Source organism: Cimex lectularius, unplaced genomic scaffold (genome assembly GCF_000648675.2).
Source record: "Cimex lectularius strain Harlan isolate CLEC.00 unplaced genomic scaffold, Clec_2.1 scaffold331, whole genome shotgun sequence".
Lineage (NCBI taxonomy): Eukaryota > Metazoa > Arthropoda > Insecta > Hemiptera > Cimicidae > Cimex > Cimex lectularius.
Window position 1 is genome coordinate 260,584 of NW_019392942.1, and position 19,102 is coordinate 279,685.

Here is a 19,102-nt window from a genome sequence, read left to right on the forward strand (position 1 = left end):
CCAAAGTGAAACCGCTGATACCTCCGCCAATGCGACGTTCCAATTATCAGCTGATTTTTTTAATGACGCTCAATTTGAACGTTCGAAACGCGGAAATTATAACACAAATAAATATTAGAATAATAAATACTTAATATTACTATAAATTACTATAAAAATAATAGCAATTAAAATAATTAGTTTAATTATTTGGATGTTTGATATTATTTATGTACATATTCAAAATGGGAGGCAGATCAAAAACTGTTATATTATTAATGCATTTATCACCATGTTCAATTTTACATTTTTTAATTTCACATTTCTCATACCAATCTAGTTCTTTCCCTTTGTTGAAACTAAGTAACACTCTTGTATTTAAATTTGAATTGAAATTATTTTTTGTTTCTTCTAGATGGTCCTTAAATTCCGCAAATTTGCTCGATTTAGGCGAGTGTTCTTTTACTCTTGTTTTTATTTATCTACCGCTTTGTCCTATATATTTAATATCACAATCATTACAATTGAGTTGTTAAACCCCACTTTTTGCCAAGTTGTCTACTTTGTCTTTAGGTTTCGAGAGGATGTTTTTAAGTGAACCCGTACTTCTATAAGCTATTCTAAAACCTTCTTCTTTAAAAATTTTATTAACTTTTTCCGATAATTCACCAATGTATGGCAAACAACGGAAACCTTATGATTCATTTATGGTGGGGTGACTGAGTCCTATTGTTGATTCGTTTAAAGTTAATTTTTTTATTCTTTTAACTAGCAACCTATCAATAAATATTTCTTGATACCCGTTGTTTTTTGCTAAGGTTATAATAGTTTTTAATTCTTTTTTATAATTATCAGGTGTTAGCGGAAGTTTTAACATCCGGTCTATGGGCCAAATGAAACCAGCAGTCTTTTGGGACAATGGGTGGGAAGAATCCGCTGGTATCATAGTGTCTGTAGTTGTGGGTTTTCTATATACGTCTATTTCTGTTAGGTTGTTTATTATGGACAGTTTTAGGTCTAAAAACAAGAGTAAAAGAACACGCCTAAATCGAGCAAATTTTCGGAATTTAAGGACCATCTAAAAGAAACAAAACATAATTTCAATTCAAATTTAAATACAAGAATGTTACATAGTTTCAACAAAGGGAAAGAACTAGATTGGTTTGAGAAATTTGAAATTAAAAAATGTAAAATTGAACATGGTGATAAATGCATTAATAATAAAACAGATTTTGATCTGCCTCCCATTTTGAATATGTACATAAATAATATCAAACATCCAAATAATTAATCTAATTATTTTAATTGTTATTGTTTTTATAGTAATTTATAGTAATATTAAGTATTTATTATTCTAATATTTATTTGTGTTATAAGTTCCGCGTTTCACACGTTCAAGTTGAGCGTCATTAAAAAATCAGCTGATAATTGGAACGTCGCATTGGCGGAGGTATCAGCGGTTCACTTTGGCAATTCATGTCCAGAGACGTGGTTGTAGAAGTCCTTCAACCTGATGATGAGCTAAAAGGCTCGAAAGCCGGATCGTTGCAAAACAACTTACTGTGAGTAGGAACTATCCTTTTAAAAAGTATTGAAAAAGTTAGTGTCACGAGCGGGATTCGAACCCGCGACGTTCGGCTCAACACGTCGCTGCTCTAACCACTTGAGCTATCGTGACTTCGATCTACTCGGACAAAGAAATAAATTTAATTATTTTATATTTGGCATGAATAAAGTAAAACTGTCTCGATCTTTGTTTACAGTTTATTGCCTATAAATCGATATTTACTCTTTTTTTCTTTATTTCCAACCTCAGGTACCCGTTAAAAGTTCAAATACTTTCACTTAAAGTGATCAGAGCGTTAACTTGCTAAAACCGTTAGGAACAAAGTGAAGTATGTTAAAGGTACGCCTCGAGCGGGTAAGCGTCAGTCGCAGTATTCTGTTAATCCTGTGTACACGCTCGTTGCATTTCCGTTCATCTCGTATAGGGTAAGATTGGCACAGCAATACAAACGTCTGTTAAAAGCAGGACGTTAATAGAATGGGATAATCTTATTGCCTTTCCGTAACCTCAAGCATACAAGCCGAAAGGACTCGTTTGAAACAGTCAGTTTAACGAAAAGTTAATTATCTTTTTTAATCAGATAATCTGGATTGATCTAAAATGCATAATTTCATATAGTTGCAAGTTAGTTTATCGTTAATCATTATGTAAGGTAGTTGAAATGAAAAAGCTAGTGGCACATTTGTCGCCGAGAATCGAATCCTGATTACAGGACGTTTGAAAAATGGCAAAAAGGAAGGAAAATTCAAAAGATAGGTTGAGATGGGAAGTTGGTGTCCGATTGGATCGAAGTCACGATTGCTCAAGTGGTAGAGCTGCGGCGAATTTAGCCTATGGTCGTGGGTTCGAATCCCGCTCGTGGCAGCTTTTTCATTTCAACCAATACCTTACGGTTGATAGTTTCGTAAACAATAAACATTTGGCCTGTATGGTGATGACCATGTACTTTGGTCACCCTGCTCTGTTTTGGTCAATCAGACGCCATACTCAGTGTTGGGTCTATTCATAGAGACAGTATAATGTATAGAAAGGCTCGGATAGGTTCTCTCCGATATCCTAAAAGTCGCACTATGATCCAAAAGGGACAGAAAAACAGGATGCAGGATGATCAGAAATTGATCTACGATATGATCTTCTACCCTTCCCAGCATTTTCTGCTGTATGTCGGCCTGATGATGGTTCTGAGATATGTGGATAACGGTTCGAATACTTTCAGATATTGACTTATTGTTGCCCAACCTCAGATGAAAAACTGTACCAATTTCTAATTATCAACGTCGAGGAGCCGGTGTACAACTAACAGGATTAATCAAGTTCTTCAGAATACACTTGCTGGTATTCATAATTTCGTTCAATAAAAGTAAATTTTAAAGAAATTACAATTAGCTTGGGGTTTGTGGAGCTTTTGTTTGTAAATAGTTTTATCCAAGCAGTTGTTGACAAACTTTGAAATGATTTTTTTTAGAATTCGCAACGGCCCTTGGAAATCAACAGCCACTACTTATTTTTCACCAGGGGAACCTGGAGCCACAATTCATAAGTGAATGCAGGTAGAGGCTCCAATCGTCTACTCGCATAAATAAGAGCAATTAAAGCGTCGGGAAAACTTCAGACAGTCAAACTTTTAGGATAATTTGACCTGTTGATATCATGATCTTAAAATTTAGATTTTTTGAAAAATTCTATTTTCTATTGAATATTCCGATACAGCGGACAGGGAGAAAAAGACCCCAGTGAATGACAAAGGTGGTAGGTGGTCACCACCGGTGAAAATCTAATACCTGGAGAGTGGATTGGAATCAATCAGCAAAGAAATCAATTTGAAACAATCTATGCTAGACTTTTTTTGGAACTACACAGCCCATCAAAAAAAACCTACCACCTTGGTGGTTTTTGCACGAAAAAATGCCCAACTTTGAAAATACATATTTTCTTAGGCTTTTAAGACACAGACCTAGGCTCATTTTTTAGAAGATTTTACGCTGAACAAGTTGGTTTTTTCAGTGTTTTTCTAGCTCAGTTCTTCATCAGTAAATGCGAAAATTTGAGACTATGTTAATTTTTGCACTTTTTACGAAAATTTTAAATTGAGATGTGGAGTCAGGAAATCCTCTTTGAGTGGGGCACTATACCAATCGATAGGAAATTTTAATAAGCTTTCAATTGGTGACCTTCCACTTGCCAGATTTCTCAACCGTTTGAGAAGGGGGTGAAACATGGTTTTTGACGTGCTCATGGATAAAAACCGATCACTCTTTCTCCCGACTTTAATGCGTTATTTGAATCCAAACTGCCACAACACTTGCGAAATTGGAAGGAAAAGTTGAATTTCCGTGATGAAGTAAATAAGTGGTTATCGTCAGCAGGAGCCCATCCCAAAAGGTCAAAATAAGATAAAGTAAAATCACTTCCATGTTCATTTTTAATTAAGTCCTCGGAACAAAATTTAAAGAGTGTGAAATGTGCAAAAACAGACAGTTCAAAATTTATGCATACTCAAAAATCGGAAGAGAATGTGATCTATTTTTTCCATGTGCACGTAAAAAAATCACGTTTTTTGCCCAAACCCCAACAAGACCCTAGGACGCCGCTCCAAAGAAGATTTCCTGGCTCCACAGATCAATTTGAAGTTTTCGTAAAAATGCAAAAATTAACATGTACCCGAATTTTTGAATTTACCGATGACTGAAGCTTGGAAAACATTTAGAAAACTATCTTGTTCAGCGTAATTTTTTTTAAGAGCGCAGGCCTGTGACATAAAAGCCTGAGAAAAATATGCATTTTCAAGTTGGCCCTTTTTTGCGTGAAAAACCCGGTTTTCTGATGGGCAGTGTAGTTTCAAACAAAAAGTATAGCATAGATTGTTTCACATTGATGCCCATGCGGGTTGGTTCCAACCACTGTCCCCAGGGATTAGAATTTCACCTGTGGTGACTACCTACCGCCTTTGTCATTAACTGGGTATCTTTTGTCCTGTTCACTGCATCGGGTATTTTTATTCGAATTTTTTCATAGAATGTAAATATTAAGGTCATCGTACGTACAGGTCCAATAAACCTAAAAGTTTGACTGTCCGAAGTTCTTCTCGAAGCTTTAATTGCTCTTTATGCTTTATGCGAGTAGGCAATTTGAGCCTGTCCCTGCAATAACCTATGAATTGTGGCTCCAGGCTTTCACTGGTTAAAAATAACTAGTGGCTGTTGATTTACAAGGGTCGTAAAAAAAATTTTTTTATGGACAGTGTATAAAGGTTTCAAGGGTTCTTTGAACTGTAATTATTTCTGAAAACAGAAAGAATGTCGAAAAATTGTCATAAAGTTAACAGCTTTGGTTAACTGCAAAGAAGTTCGAACAAGATAAACCCTCCGACACCCACTAGTCCAGATTTTGGTCAGGATTGACGATGACCTTGGGTCCGTTAAGATTTTCCGAACCGCAATGAGTGGGACTAGCGTGGGATTGTGCTGAAATGAAGCTAATGACATTGAAGCACAATAAGCTATGTTTTGTATGTTAATTACTTTCTATATAAAATCAAGTGTTTTTGTTTGAAACAGCAATTTGTTTAGCATACATTGTATCTTTGAATTAACCATTTACGCAGTTTGGATCTTCGCTTCTTTATTTTTCGCTGAACCTTTTGTTCCTTGAAATAGCGGGTGGATTGCTTCGGGATGTTTAATATATCTCCAATAGCACTCGTAACGGATCGCTGCCTAGTAGTAATTCAAGAAAATCCGGTTTAATAAACGCCCGGAGAATCAGTCGGTTCCACCTGTTAACCGTCATCGCTTGTGATTTAATTTCTGCGATTCCTATCACACTCGTGAAAGCTCAGAGAAAATTGTTAAAGCGAAAAAGAAACCAGTTTTACGCCGATTCCAATGGTACCGATTAAATTTCCCGTTAGGGACCGTTCGCGGGCCGATCCGGCGGAAGTATTTGTTTGAGAAATATTCCGGTTCAACGAGCGCTCAAATAGGCAGATCCATTACAAAACGCGACCCATTGTTGTTCGCGGGGGATTTCTCATGCACTTCCTTTTATTCGACTTGCAATTTTCTTTTTTTCAACTTGAAGAGATTTATTTCCTACTGACCTATCTTCTTAACAAGTTGAACGGGCTCGTTGATACGCTCGACTTCTTCATACGTATTGTCCGAGGCGCACTAGCAAAACTAAACGAGGATCTTCGTGAGAAAGATGAACCTTACATCATTTCTCAAAAATAAACAAATACAGAGCTAATAAATTTAAAAATTTTATATCAAACCTAATAGCAAAGCCACTGAAATAGTCCAACAACATCTGAACTTCATACCGACTGATGCACTAAATGGCGGGTCAGGTTGAACAAGCGAAAAATCCAACAAGTAAAGTTTACGACCAAAATTTCAAAATTCAGACCTGCCCACCTGTACGACCACCCAACTAAGTCCAATTTTTAGGGCTTTACTTAGATAGTAAACTTACATGGATAATAGACAAGAACTTAACCAAAGATGTGGACTGCCCAAACTCTCGGACAAAAATCAACGCTGATAGATTAAACGATTTTAAATCAAATCTAATAGCAAAGCTCTACCAAATACAAAATTGAAGAAATCAAAGCCTTGTAGTTAAATCTGACATAATGAAGGCATTGAATCATGTATTTAAAAACAACGTACATTACACTTGAGATGAGGCAGATTATTTAAATGGCTTGATAAAATGAAACCCTGTTCTTTCATTGTCTCGTCATCATCCAAAACCTGATATTAAATTCACACTGAGGACGACACCGCAAACCTAATTACATACTCAATCCTATCCTAGCCACAAAATAATCCAACATCTGAACCTCATACTGATGCATGAAATAGTCGGTTCATCAGAGTAATACGACCAACCAACTAAATCCAATACCTTGGGCTTTACTTAGATAGCAAACTAAATTAAAAAGACAAGAACTTAACCAGAGATTTGGTCAAGACTCAGACACCTACTGGAACCAAAATCAACACTAATCGTACATAACAAACCTACCGCTTACAAAACACTCATCAGACCTATATAGACTTCGAAGTCAAACTGCGAGGCTCGGCTTCTTTCAGGAATCTTCCAACGTCCATCGAATCCAATCGTTTCAATATCCTCAACAATATCCTCCATTCTACGTAACGAAATGATCCATAAAGATCTTCAAATTGCATTGGTAAAGGATCTGAACAGAATGAGCTTCCTCAGTTTCCATTTTTACCTATCCCACAAGCCCAAACCCTTTTCTCAACGTCCCACCCTTTTAATCTTCCAAGTCATCTAAAACGATGATTGCCACTTGACCTACTATGTTAACCCTCTCAACAAAAAACGGAGAGTTCCAGCACTGGCGGTTTCTCTCCCCACTGCCTCTTGGTCTGACAGATCGGTCATGTTTGTATATAATTAGCTTGTATACGATTTGCTCAACAGTAGGCGATAAGTATATTTTTTTAATTCACGCAATATTCTCGTATGTCCTCAACATTGTCCTACACACTACCCACTTCTTAACCATATGAAAATTCTCTTCAATAAAGATTATTCCTAAACCAAACAAACCAACCCACCTTCCTAGTCCTTACAGACCAATCAGCCTTTTACCTATCACGGTAAGATACTGGAAAAACTACTGTTGCCTGTGTAGTGATTCCCAGGTGTCTTCCGCACATATGCCAGGTGATTGACAGGATACAACATCCAGGACTCCTCGGAAGCTCAAGGGCATCCTACCGTCTAATTTATATGTTATTATACTATTCTAAACTCATATCTTACAGATCATCACCTCCCCCCTTCAAAATACTTCGTTCTCATCCATATACTTGATTCTCGCTAATGTCCCACAGCCTACTTGCTTCCCTCCTTTACAAATATGGCTGATCAACTAACTCACCCTAACACCTTCATTTTTACCTTTGCCGGTGACACGTTAATACCTCCGACAAAGATCCACGACGTCACATTAATCACACAGACACATTTGAATCTCGGCTCCACCAATGGAGAATCAAGATTAACTATACCAAATCTACATACACGGATTTTTACCTCCTGTATGTGAAATCTAAACTTCAATAATCTTCCCATTCCTTGTACTTGGCATTCCTTTTACTTGGAATTTGGACTCCTGACAGGGCAATGCCACATAAGAAAGCACATGCACCAGATAGGAGTACAGACAGAAGAAACACTGTGGAGACACTGCCAGGAAGAGAAGTAGACGGCAGAACACATTTGTTAGGTCTATGTAGATGCAGGTTCTTGCAACTAGGACAAGAAAAACCCCAAGCAAGATCCTACTTCAAGGAGCCGCTGCCAAAGCTACGGAGGCTGGTTAATAACCTGAAGCTGGGCAGTGAGTTATAAAAAAAAGGGGGAGCACAATTGACCAATTCAGATCGAGGTACAGTAGGTCTTGTGGCCGCCTCTTTTATCCCTGTCCCTACATGGAATCTATGAGAGTCAAACGTCAAAATTTAAATGCAAGATTCAATTGCTTAAAAGACGACAAGGGTTCTTAATTTACATCAACAAACAAAACGACTATAATCTGCCATGATATGGACATATGGACTTCTACTGTACAGAACTGATAATCGTTCAGATCTCATCAGACTCCAAACCTTATAATCTGAAATTTTTTGAATTGTCATCCACAACATTACCCGCCATTCGTTGTCGGCGACTGAATTGAAGTTGGCCACACAGCTTAGTTGTCTAACGTCGGCAAAGGTTAGTTGCCAAGGATCACCATCATCATTGGACGGACGCAGATCAGGTCTTACACCTACTTTTCTGTAGGTATGAATGTGGAGTTGTAAAAAAAAATTCACCGTTTATAACGAGCCGTTTTGTTAAATTAATAGGCGGTCTTAACCATAAAAAGAATTAAAATGGAAATGTATAGAAAGCAACGGTCTCTGGTAATTGCTGTTCGGGCGGTGAGCGATATAATTTATCATTGCTCATGGAACAAGGTCTTAATCCGCTAATCATAGCCTGATTCGCAGGTTTCTACCCATTTTTCCTCTCTTGGACGTGAAACGAGAAGTAATAGTTTGATCTCACCTACGCATCTTTGAAAACGGAGATATTCGATTCGAAACACAACTAGCTTGTCACGTAATAAATTTAACTTTCAATTTTATATATTGTACAAGAAGTTACAAAAACAAAAATACTATCATCGAACACAGCACAAATACTGAAGAACTTACGTGAACGGTTTTGTTAGTTAAATTTTATATAAAATAAGCGCATGTTTTATTACTTTTAGTGTCTTATCCATAATAAAAACACGCAAACCAAGTTAAATATCAACTTGTAATCTCAAAAACTGAAAATTGACCTAGGGATTATACCTTGGTTATTAAAGACCTAGGAATTTTTTTTGTAAGACAATTTTTTTAATCTCAACTCTTTAGCATGTACCACTTTAACTAATTCAATTTTACAAAATATTGTTTCCAATAATAACCATAATAATTACCGTGGGTGATTAATTGCTGGTTGCAATGGAGAGAATGATTCAGCCACTTAAGAGCATTCAACCCAACTTCACAATTACTTCCAATTTTAAATTTTTTAATTGACATCAGGAAGAAGTCTACTTCATCTTAAATAGTCAATTGTAGAAGGTAAGAAAAGAAATTGAAAAAAATTACTCTCTGTCCTTTCACCTCATTTTCTCTAACCTCTCATTCTCTCCCTCTCTCACTCTCTCTCTCGCTGTTCTCTTTCATTTTAATTTTCTCTAATCCTCTCTACTCACTCACTCTCACTTCGCTCTCATTTTCTCTTTCTTTATCTTTCGTTCTCTTTCTTTCGTTTCGTTTTCTTCTTAGTTTTCCCTCCCTCTCCTTATATTTATTTTCTCTCTCCGTCTCTGTTAGTCATTCATTATTTCGTTCTCACTCACTCTCTCTCTCTCTCTCTCTCTCTCTCTCTCTCTCTCTCTCTCTCTTTCTCTACCTCCCTCTTTTTCTCCTGTTAGTTGTAGTTGAGAACAAACCTTGTGTTGTCTATTAATAAACAGTTCAATCAATCAATCTCTCCTTTTCACTTACCCTCTCAATCTATCTATTTACCTTTCGCATTTTTTTCCCGTCATCCTCTCTCTTAATATCTCGCCTTCTCGCTCTCATTATCTCTCTCCCCCTCTCTCCCTCCTTGCCTCCCACCCCTATTGCTTCCTTTTCTTTACCATCAACCCTCTCCCACTCTTTCTTTATCTGCCTCTCTTTCATTTTCCTTTTTTATTTTCCTCTCTATTCGTTCACTCTCACTTCTCCCTCATTTTCTTCTTCTTTTTCTTTCGTTCTTTTTCTTTCTCTATCTCATTCCCTCATTCTTTCTCGCTTTTCTCTCCCTCTCCTTTTTTTTCTTCTCTCTCTCCGTCCCTCTCACAAAAAAAAAATTGTGTTAATAATAAATAAATAGTTCAATCAATGAATCTCTTCTTCTCACTCACCCTCTTTTCTCATTGTCTTTTTTCTTCATCCTCTCTCTTAGCCTCTCGCCTTCTCCTCTCGTTATCTTTTTTTTTCTCTCTCTCATTCTCTCGCCGCCTCGTTTTCGTTATCTCTCTTTCTCTCTCTCTCCCTATCCCTTTCTCTCTCTCTCTTTTATCTTCCTCTCCTCATTTGTTTTGTTGCCATGGAAATATAAAAAATAGATTCATTCTATCATGAATCATTATTTTACTTTCTTTGCAGTAACAATACCAAATTCGCACACAGAACGTGTCCTCGGGGAAGAGGTCGGACCACAGAATTTGCTGTGCTCGATTCAAATTATCAAAATTCCAAGGTCGAACTCTAGAATCCTACCCAGGACTAACTATGTAGTACAGGAGAGTACGATAATGATAATGGCCACTGTGGTCTCTAAGGTTATCGATGTTGTAATAAGTGCATTACAACACTTTAGTTGCGTACTTGCCCCAATTCTAACTCAGGTTATAAATGAACTTTTATAATTAAAAATAAACATAGGCTAAAAACATATCTGTTATGGAACCCTTGGTGGAGTGAAAAGGTATTAAAATGCGTCAGAGATTAAATGCTAATCCTACTCAACCTAGGCTCATTATTATCCTTTCTAAAATTGATGTCTATATCCTTTATTTAGTTTTATACGGGCTCGTCTGCTGTATCGGACGGTAAATCCTTCTGTTTTATTGCTGGGGTTATAAGCCAGAGAGCAAGTTGTAAACCGTTATTTATAATGCTACATTTACTGTCTCAGATTATCTGCTGATTTCCGATTGGCTTTTAAGATCCGGTTGTAAACAAATTTAAATATATTATGAACGGAATAATGAGTATATCCAACAAGAGATAAATTTCGACCGTTAACGCTAAAGTAACGAAAGAATGTACCCTTGGCGGAGTCTCTTTATAAATTTTAGAAAACTAAACCATTCGAACGTTAAAATCTATTTCTCCCCTAATTAATACCAAAGCTTAGATTCATTTATAAACTAAAATCTTCTTGTATGTTCAAGAAATGTAGTGATAACAAGAATATTAAAAGCCTGTAAAAAACAAAGAATCATTTTAGGTCAATAATCAATTTTATTTAATTTATATGGCACATATTTTTGTTACTGTTGTTAATTTTATTTTATAATTGATTAGTGAAAACTTTTGTATGTTTGTTACTTCCACTTTACCTCGTTAAGTACTCTTTATAGCTATAGAATTGAAATTTTTATACAATATGGTTTAGATTTGTTCTAGTGTTCTATATAAAAATTCATATCTCCTCTTGATTTTATCAGATACTTACGTTATTGCAGCCATTAAAAAAATTAATACATTTAGTTTCAGTCTATATGAACAATGTTTCTATGTAATAATAACGAAGGTGAGATAAATAAGGACGAAATCGACAAAAACTCTCGAAAGGTTGTATTTTTTATCTCCGATTCCAATTGATTTTAAAAGATCAAATTTTTACTGGTTCGTTTATGCTTATGAGGTCCTAACGCGATCTCAAATTTCCTTTCGATAAGTAGAGCCATTATAGCCATCACAATTTTTATGATTTTCGACAAAAATCTAAGGCATTTGAAAGGTGAAATAAATTGAGAAAAAATGTTATGTGTTATTTCTTTATATAATNTCCTGTAAACGTAAACAGAATATTTTATATAGATTTTTTTTAATGAAAACTTAAAATCCTGCATTATTTTCCGGACAACCCAATATATATATATATATCAATAGAGGAGGAGAGTAAGAAAAAGAGGAAGTGAGGGAGTGAGGGAGTGAGGTAGTGAGGTAGTGAGGGAGAGAGAGAGAGAGAGAGAGAGAGAGAGAGAGAGAGAGAGAGAGAGACAGAGTGAGTGACAGTAAGCAAGAAAGAAAAGAGACCCCAATTTATCAGCTGATTTTGGAGATAAGTTGAAAAAATATGTATCAGGTAGGTTGTAACTGAATATTATATATTATTATTTTGTACCATAACTAACCTGAAGAAGGCTCTGGATGTAATAAATTGTCAATTTTCATATGTTAAAATGTCAAATTACGTTATAAAACGCCCTGAAAAATGTTTGTGCGGTTTATTAGAATTGGTAAAAAAACGGCAAAAGGTCGTTAATAAAAAGGATCAATACATTGACTGGAATGTATTATGTATCAATAAAAATTTGTTTAGTTTCAATAATAAAAAGCAAATTATCATTTTTATTCGAGATTTTTCACATTTTTCTTCTTTTCGTGTTCATTACGACGATATGTACTATTATAAAAATTAATTTCGTACAATGTTTTTTGTCCGTGAGGACTAATAATTATATTTAGCCATGGCCGAACTCAACATTAGAGGATATCATCGAAATTTCAATTATGAGAAAAAATCTCATAACCTTGTTTATTAAATATTAATTAAAATTCTACCCCGCTCACTTTAGCCAAATTTTTTTGCCAAGGTAAACAGTTTGCATTTTGAGATCCTTACCGATCATCTTGATCCGCCTAGCCTCGCTGAGTTGGTCTTTCAGACGTGATTTTACACAGACACACTGAAGACGGCAAAATGCATCGGTATGGATCAAATTGCAGGTTTATCACCCCGCAGATCGCAGGAAGAAATCTCACGAGTTTTGTGATAATGTTATTAGAAGAATCGGAAATTATATTATATTAAATAAATTAAATTAAATTGTATATAATCTTATATATTTTATGTTTATTGATCAAATACAAATGAGATAAATATAAACATTATCCGTATTAATAAGACGAAGTTAAACAGAAATTTTATGAGCCATGCTTTTCAAGTTGAACTTGTTTTTCGTACCAGCTCAAGCTTCAAGAGGGCAAATAAAGACTTCAAACACAGTTAAATAAAATCTCCGTGAGAACAAGATCATTAAAAAAGACTCTTTAACGTCCCATGTTATATGGTGCAGAGATAGAGGTACTTTATACGTACACCATATAAGACAAGGAGTTAACTTACGTTTTATTCGAGTACCCTTGTAGCACTTAAACCAAGCCCGTACAACAAATTATCTCATGAGGCAAGGAACGAGGTTAAGCCTTTTCAGGTTTTATGCCGCGTACACAAGCCCGAGGGAAGCTGAAATTATAACAGTCAGTCTATGTACATAGTAAAATTATTATATTTAACTAATAAAATATGTTCAGACTTTTAACGCATTTACTTTATTGCCTTTTTCAGATTATAGCTTATAAAATACAAGAAGCTAGATTTGCTCATTTAATCGATTGCTATTGGACTTATATTGCACGGTTTATGTAACATGGACAACTCATAAAAATTTCAATATTTTATTTTTGATTTTTTACTATAAAACTAAGTACTAATATTTAAAAAAAATGTTCTTATTTTAAAATAGTAACTAATTCGTCGAAAAATATTAGGACAAATAGTAACAACTTATGTATAATTAAACAAGATATTATTTAAAATATAAAATGTAAATAATTACCTAGACCTAACACTGATAATAAGATAAAGGCGAAGCGTGTCTGACGTCCAAAACCGGGAAAGATCGCCAAAATGATCGTTAAGAACCAAATTATAAAATAATTAGGACCAAATAATTTATTTTATATCTTAAACTTTCATTAAGGTTATGAGAAAATTCATCAGCTATTTATAAAAGAAGCTCTTAAAGCGCTTGGAACTTTTCCAATGATGTTTTTAGCCATCCTGCACTTCCTATGTTACTGTTGCAAGCCTGCAGTCACTCATTGTAACGAAAGACTGCATTTTAAACAAATTGAAATTGATACAAATTGATATAAATGACCTGGCTGTTTGAGCAGATCAAGCTAACTAATAATTACCTAGGAGCAACTAAAGGCATGAGAGAGAGAGAGAGAGAGAGAGAGAGAGAGAGAGAGAGAGAGAGAGAGAGAGAGAGAGAGNGTGAGAGAGAGAGCGGCTGATATATTATCTGAATTTTTATATAAGTATTAAAATAATATAGGAAATAAGTTGTAAATTTATGCAGTATTAATTTGTAACAAGCAGGTGGAAGATTATGATGTTGGGGTCACCGATAATACAATTTTTTATGGCAATACCAGGTCGAATATTAGAAAAGTGTCTGACCGTTCTTGCCAATGGCCTAGGTGCCGAGAAAAACAGTTTTAATTAATTTAAATTGTTATTACAAAATATGGCAGTATTGGTTATGCAATTAATTCACTTTATTATATAGCAGTAAAAAAATGTCAAGAGCATTTGAAAGGCAAAAACTATTAAAATAATTTATTTTCTGAATTTTTATTGTGTTTTTAAATCAAATGTATGCCCTTATGTGGAGTTTGTAAGATTCTAACCCCATCTCAAGTATCCTTTCGATCAGTGGACTCGTTTTAACATTATCGGGTTTTTTTGTGGTTTTCAAAAAAAAGAAAGGAATTTGGAAAAAACCTTTATATTTGGATTTTTCACAAAAGTTTCGCTTTTATCAGAGGATTCGTTTCATCATTTTAGGGGTTTGTGTGTGTGTGTGTTTTTTTTTAAAGAGAATGAATTTGGAAAAAACATTTATATTTGGATTTTTCACAAAAGTTTCCTTTTGATAAGAAAAGTTGTGTCAATATTATCGATTTTTTTTAAAGAAAAGGAATTTGAAAAAACCCTTATATTTGAATTTTTCACAAAAAATTGTATTGAGGTTTTTTTAAATCAAATTTTTGCCCTCACGGGCAGTTTGTAAGGTTCTAACCCTATCTCAGGTATCCTTTCGATCAGTGGACTCGTTTTAACATTATCGGGTTTTTTTGTGGTTTTAAAAAAAAAGAAAGGAATTTGGAAAAAACCTTTATATTTGGATTTTTCACAAAAGTTTTGCTTTTATCAGAGGATTCGTTTCAACATTTTAGGGATTTTTGTGTGTGTGTGTGTGTGTGTGTGTGTGTTTAAAGAGAATGAATTTGGAAAAAACATTTATATTTGGATTTTTCACAAAAGTTTCCTTTTGATAAGAAAAGTTGTTTCAACATTATCGATTTTTTTTTAAAGAAAAGGAATTTGGAAAAACCGTTATATTTGGCTTTTTCACAAAAATTTGTATTGAGGTTTTGTAAATCAAATTTCTGCCCTTAAGGGCAGTTTATAAGGTTTTAACCCCATCTCAACTATCCTTTTTATCAGTGGACTCGTTTTAACATCATCGGGTTTTTTGTGGTTGTCGAAAAAAAGAAAGGACTTTGAAAAAACTTTGTTATATTGTGATTTTTAATTAAATGTATGCCCTTACGTGTAGTTTGTAAGATTGTAACCCCATCTCATGTTTCCCTTCGATCAGAGGAGTCGTTTCAACATTATCGGTTTTTTTTTTTGTTTTTTTTTAAAAGAGAATGAATTTGGAAAAAAACGTTTATTTTTGGATTTTTCACAAAAGTTTCCTTTTGTTCAGAGGAGTCTTTTCAACATTATCGTTAAAAAAAAAAAAATAAAAAGGAATTTGAAAAAACCCTTATATTTGAATTTTTCACAAAAAATTGTATTGAGGTTTTGGAAAACAAATTTCTACCCTTACGGGCAGTTTATAAGGTTCTAACCCCATATAAAGTATCCTTTTGATCAGTGGACTCGTTGTAACATCATCGGGTTTTTTGTGGTTTTCGAAAAAAAGAAAGGACTTTGAAAGAACCTTGCTATATTGTGATTTTTCGCAAAAATTTGTATTCAGGTTTTTTAAAATTAAATGTATGCCCTTACGAGTAGTTTGTAAGATTGTAACATATTGTATTTGGAAAAAACTTTTATATATGGATTTTTCACAAAAGTTTTCTTTTGTTCAGAGGAGTCGTTTCAACATTATCGTTAAAAAAAAGAGGAATTTGGAAAAAAACCGTTATATTTGAATTTGTCACAAAAAATTGTATTGAGGTTTTGTAAATCAAATTTCTACCCTTACGAGCAGTGCAGTTTATATGGTTCTAACCCCATCTCAAGTATCCTTTCGATCAGTGGACTCGTTTTAACATTATCGGGTTTTTGTGGTTTTCGAAAAAAAAAAGAAAGGAATTTGGAAAAAAACCTTGTTATTTTTCTCAAAAATTTGTATTGAGGTTTTTTTAAATCAAATGCATGCCCTTACGTGAAGTTTTTAAGATTCTAACCCCATTCTCAAGTTTCCTTTCGATCAGAGGAGTCGTTTCAACATTATCGGGGTTTTGTGCTTAATTTATTTTTTTTGGAAACAAAAAGAGAATGAATTTGGAAAAAACCTTTATATTTGGACTTTGCACAAAAGTTTCCTTTGGATCAGAGGAATCGTTTCAACATTATCGTGCTTTTTGTATTTGGAAAAAACCGTGTTGTATTGTGATTTTTCGCAAAAATTTGTATTGAAGTTTTTTAAATTAAATTTCTGCCCCCATAAGGTTCTAACCTCATCTCAAGTATCCTTTGGATTAGTGGCCTCGTTTTAACATCACGGTTTTTTTTATTTTTCGATAAAACGAAAGGAATTTGGAAAAAACCGTGTTATATTCTGATTTTTTCACAAAAAAATGTATTCAGGTTTTTTAAATCAAATTTCTGCCCTTACATGAAGTTTATAGGGTTGTAATTTTGTGTAAATTATCTTGTAATTTTACGGTCTCGTTTCAAAATTATCACCAATTCGAAGGAAAAAAATTAAACCATTTACAAGGGAAAAAAATAAAAGAAAAACTATTTTTTGAATTTCTGAAAAAAATTGTATTTAGGTTTTTTGTGGTTAATTTCATGATTTTAATAGAAAATTTTGAATATATACACCCTAGGAATTTGATACCACTGGTTCACTTTTGTGTGTCTGTGTATAAGGATATGGCAAACTTTAACCACCATCATATTGTCGCTTATAATAATTATATGATTATAATATAAATATAAAAATTATCTAAACACTAAGCAACCTAATTAAATCTTAAAAATTAATTTTATGCAATTAATTGAAGTTATTATATATCACTTTAAAATAAAGTCAAAAGCATTTGAAAGGCAAAAACGATGAAAACAATTTATTTTCTGAATTTCATTAAAAAAATTTGTTGAGTTTTTTAAATCAAATTTATGCCCTTACGTGTAGTGTATGGTTCTAACCCTATTAATATGTCGAAAACCGCCAAATTTTTTAATTTCTATATGATAGTACTGAAAACATGAATACTTTTGTTAGAATGATAAGTCCTCAATAATTAGGAATAAAATTTTGGTCTTCTGTTGAAGATAAAATCCAAGAATTGGTGAAAAATCAATTATTAAATTTTATTGGTTTGTCAATTCTTATCAAAGAAAAATGCTCAATGATCAACTTATTTCGACAATTGCAGATAAGTCCAGTTACGTGTAGGTAAACAGAAAATCCATTTTTTACGACATCAAGAAAGCTTCGATTTTGTTTTCTTACCTTGCATGGTGCAGCAGAGTACTTTGGATACGATGCGAGACATCGCCTTCCATCGGTGTAGGTGAAGAGTTGGGGACGTCTAAGTTTCGAAGCCATCGCACTAAGACTGGACTGTCAAAAGGGCTTGGAACCCGATGAACCCCACCACGGGTACACGGCTTCCCTCACTTCTCTCTCGTATCGCGGTTCTCATTCCAAAGCGGACTCGGCTTTTTTCGAATGTTTTTGGTAATTTGGCAATGGGGTTTGACGTAACGCCGGCAGCTTCCTGAATACACCAATTAAAAATCTTAACGCATTAGCGAACTTGTTACGCAAAGAGGTCCTCTCGGAAAATATCAGGAATTGGATCGAGAATGATTTGAACAACGAACGCACCGATCCGTTAGTTTTGGAATATTCTATACGGATGGATTGAGCTTTTAACATTTCTGAGTACATTTGGACACTTTATATCTGAAACTGCAAATAAAACTTAACTATTTGGCTAATTTTGGCTTATTTAAATCAACACTAGCAATAAGCCATATTAGGTTAGTGGTCATAATTGATCATATTTATTATTGAAATAAATAATTCTTTTTAAACTAAGGTTTTTGGTAGAGATGTAAAATTATTGGCACGAGCGGGATTCGAACCCACGACCTTCAACTCGAGTCAAGATAACTCAAGTGGTTAGATCAGCGCGTTTAGCCGAAGGTAGTTGGCTCGAATCCCTTCGTGACACTAACTTTTTCATCTCAACCAAGACCTTAGATAAAAAGGATATTTGTTTTTTATTAGGACGAATTTATTTATTTGCGTGAATGGAATAGCTTATCTCCCAACATGAAATTCGAGTACTCTGAGTGGAAATGAGTTATGGAGTATGTATGTAATTTATTAGCGTGAATGGCAGGGTTTATACCCAATAACCCCGAAGAATACCGAGTATTCTGGGACAGTGAGAATGTAATTTATTAGTCCATATAAGTTTAGCGGTCATAATATACCATATTAATTATTTCAATTAATTATTATTTTTAACTAAGGTCTTGTTTATTAAAATTTGTGTTGCGAGCGGGATTCGAACCAAAGACCTTCATCTGAAGTCAGGATAGCTCAAGTGGTTACAGCAGCGGCGTGTTAAGCCGAAGGTAGTTGGTTCGAATCCCCTCGTGACACTAACATTTTCATCTCAACCAAGACCTTAGATTAAAAAAAATTAACTGAAGTAATTTATTAGCGTGAATGAAGGAGCTTATGCACAATTACCCCTAGGATTATCGAGTACTCTTGGATAGTGTCAAGATAACTCATATTCCATAAGGGACAATCATGCTTCTAGAAAATCAGACTACCACCGTTTCAACAGCCTTGGCAGAACCAACACTGGCTGATTTCCACCCCGTTTGCATACAGGTATACTCGGCGTATTAGACGGCCGATAAAAGAAGATTTTCAAAACACGCACCTGTTGTAAGCTATTTTAATTTGTGGCCAATCCCTCAAAGAAACTAATTCAAATAGCTTAAACTTCTTCTCAATAAATGTGCTTCTACCTTTAACCAAAATTTCGTTTATCCGACCAAAACTTGTTTCTCCTGCTTAAGAAGTGGTGTGCAGCAAAGTCGAACCGAATATTCCTAAAAAAATAACAC

General features: G+C 34.4%; 1 protein-coding gene and 1 non-coding gene across 3 annotated transcripts in view; both read right to left on the bottom strand.

Annotated features, from left to right (window-relative positions):
* Nucleotides 1-19,102, bottom strand: part of LOC106665560 (protein phosphatase 1 regulatory subunit 14B) — a 200,309-nt gene that overhangs the window by 163,068 nt on the left and 18,139 nt on the right. Inside the window, exon 1 of one of the 2 annotated variants that reach the window (XM_024229439.1) lies at nt 17,463-17,577. The exons of the other annotated variant lie outside the window; for it this stretch is intronic. Coding sequence (XP_024085207.1) covers nt 17,463-17,558 — 96 coding nt within the window. The 5' untranslated portion in view covers nt 17,559-17,577. Of the gene's footprint in view, nt 1-17,462; nt 17,578-19,102 lie in introns of those variants that run through there. 2 annotated transcript variants of the gene reach the window in all.
* Nucleotides 1,584-1,657, bottom strand: Trnan-guu. Its single transcript has one exon. It is a non-coding gene; the product is annotated as a tRNA-Asn (tRNA).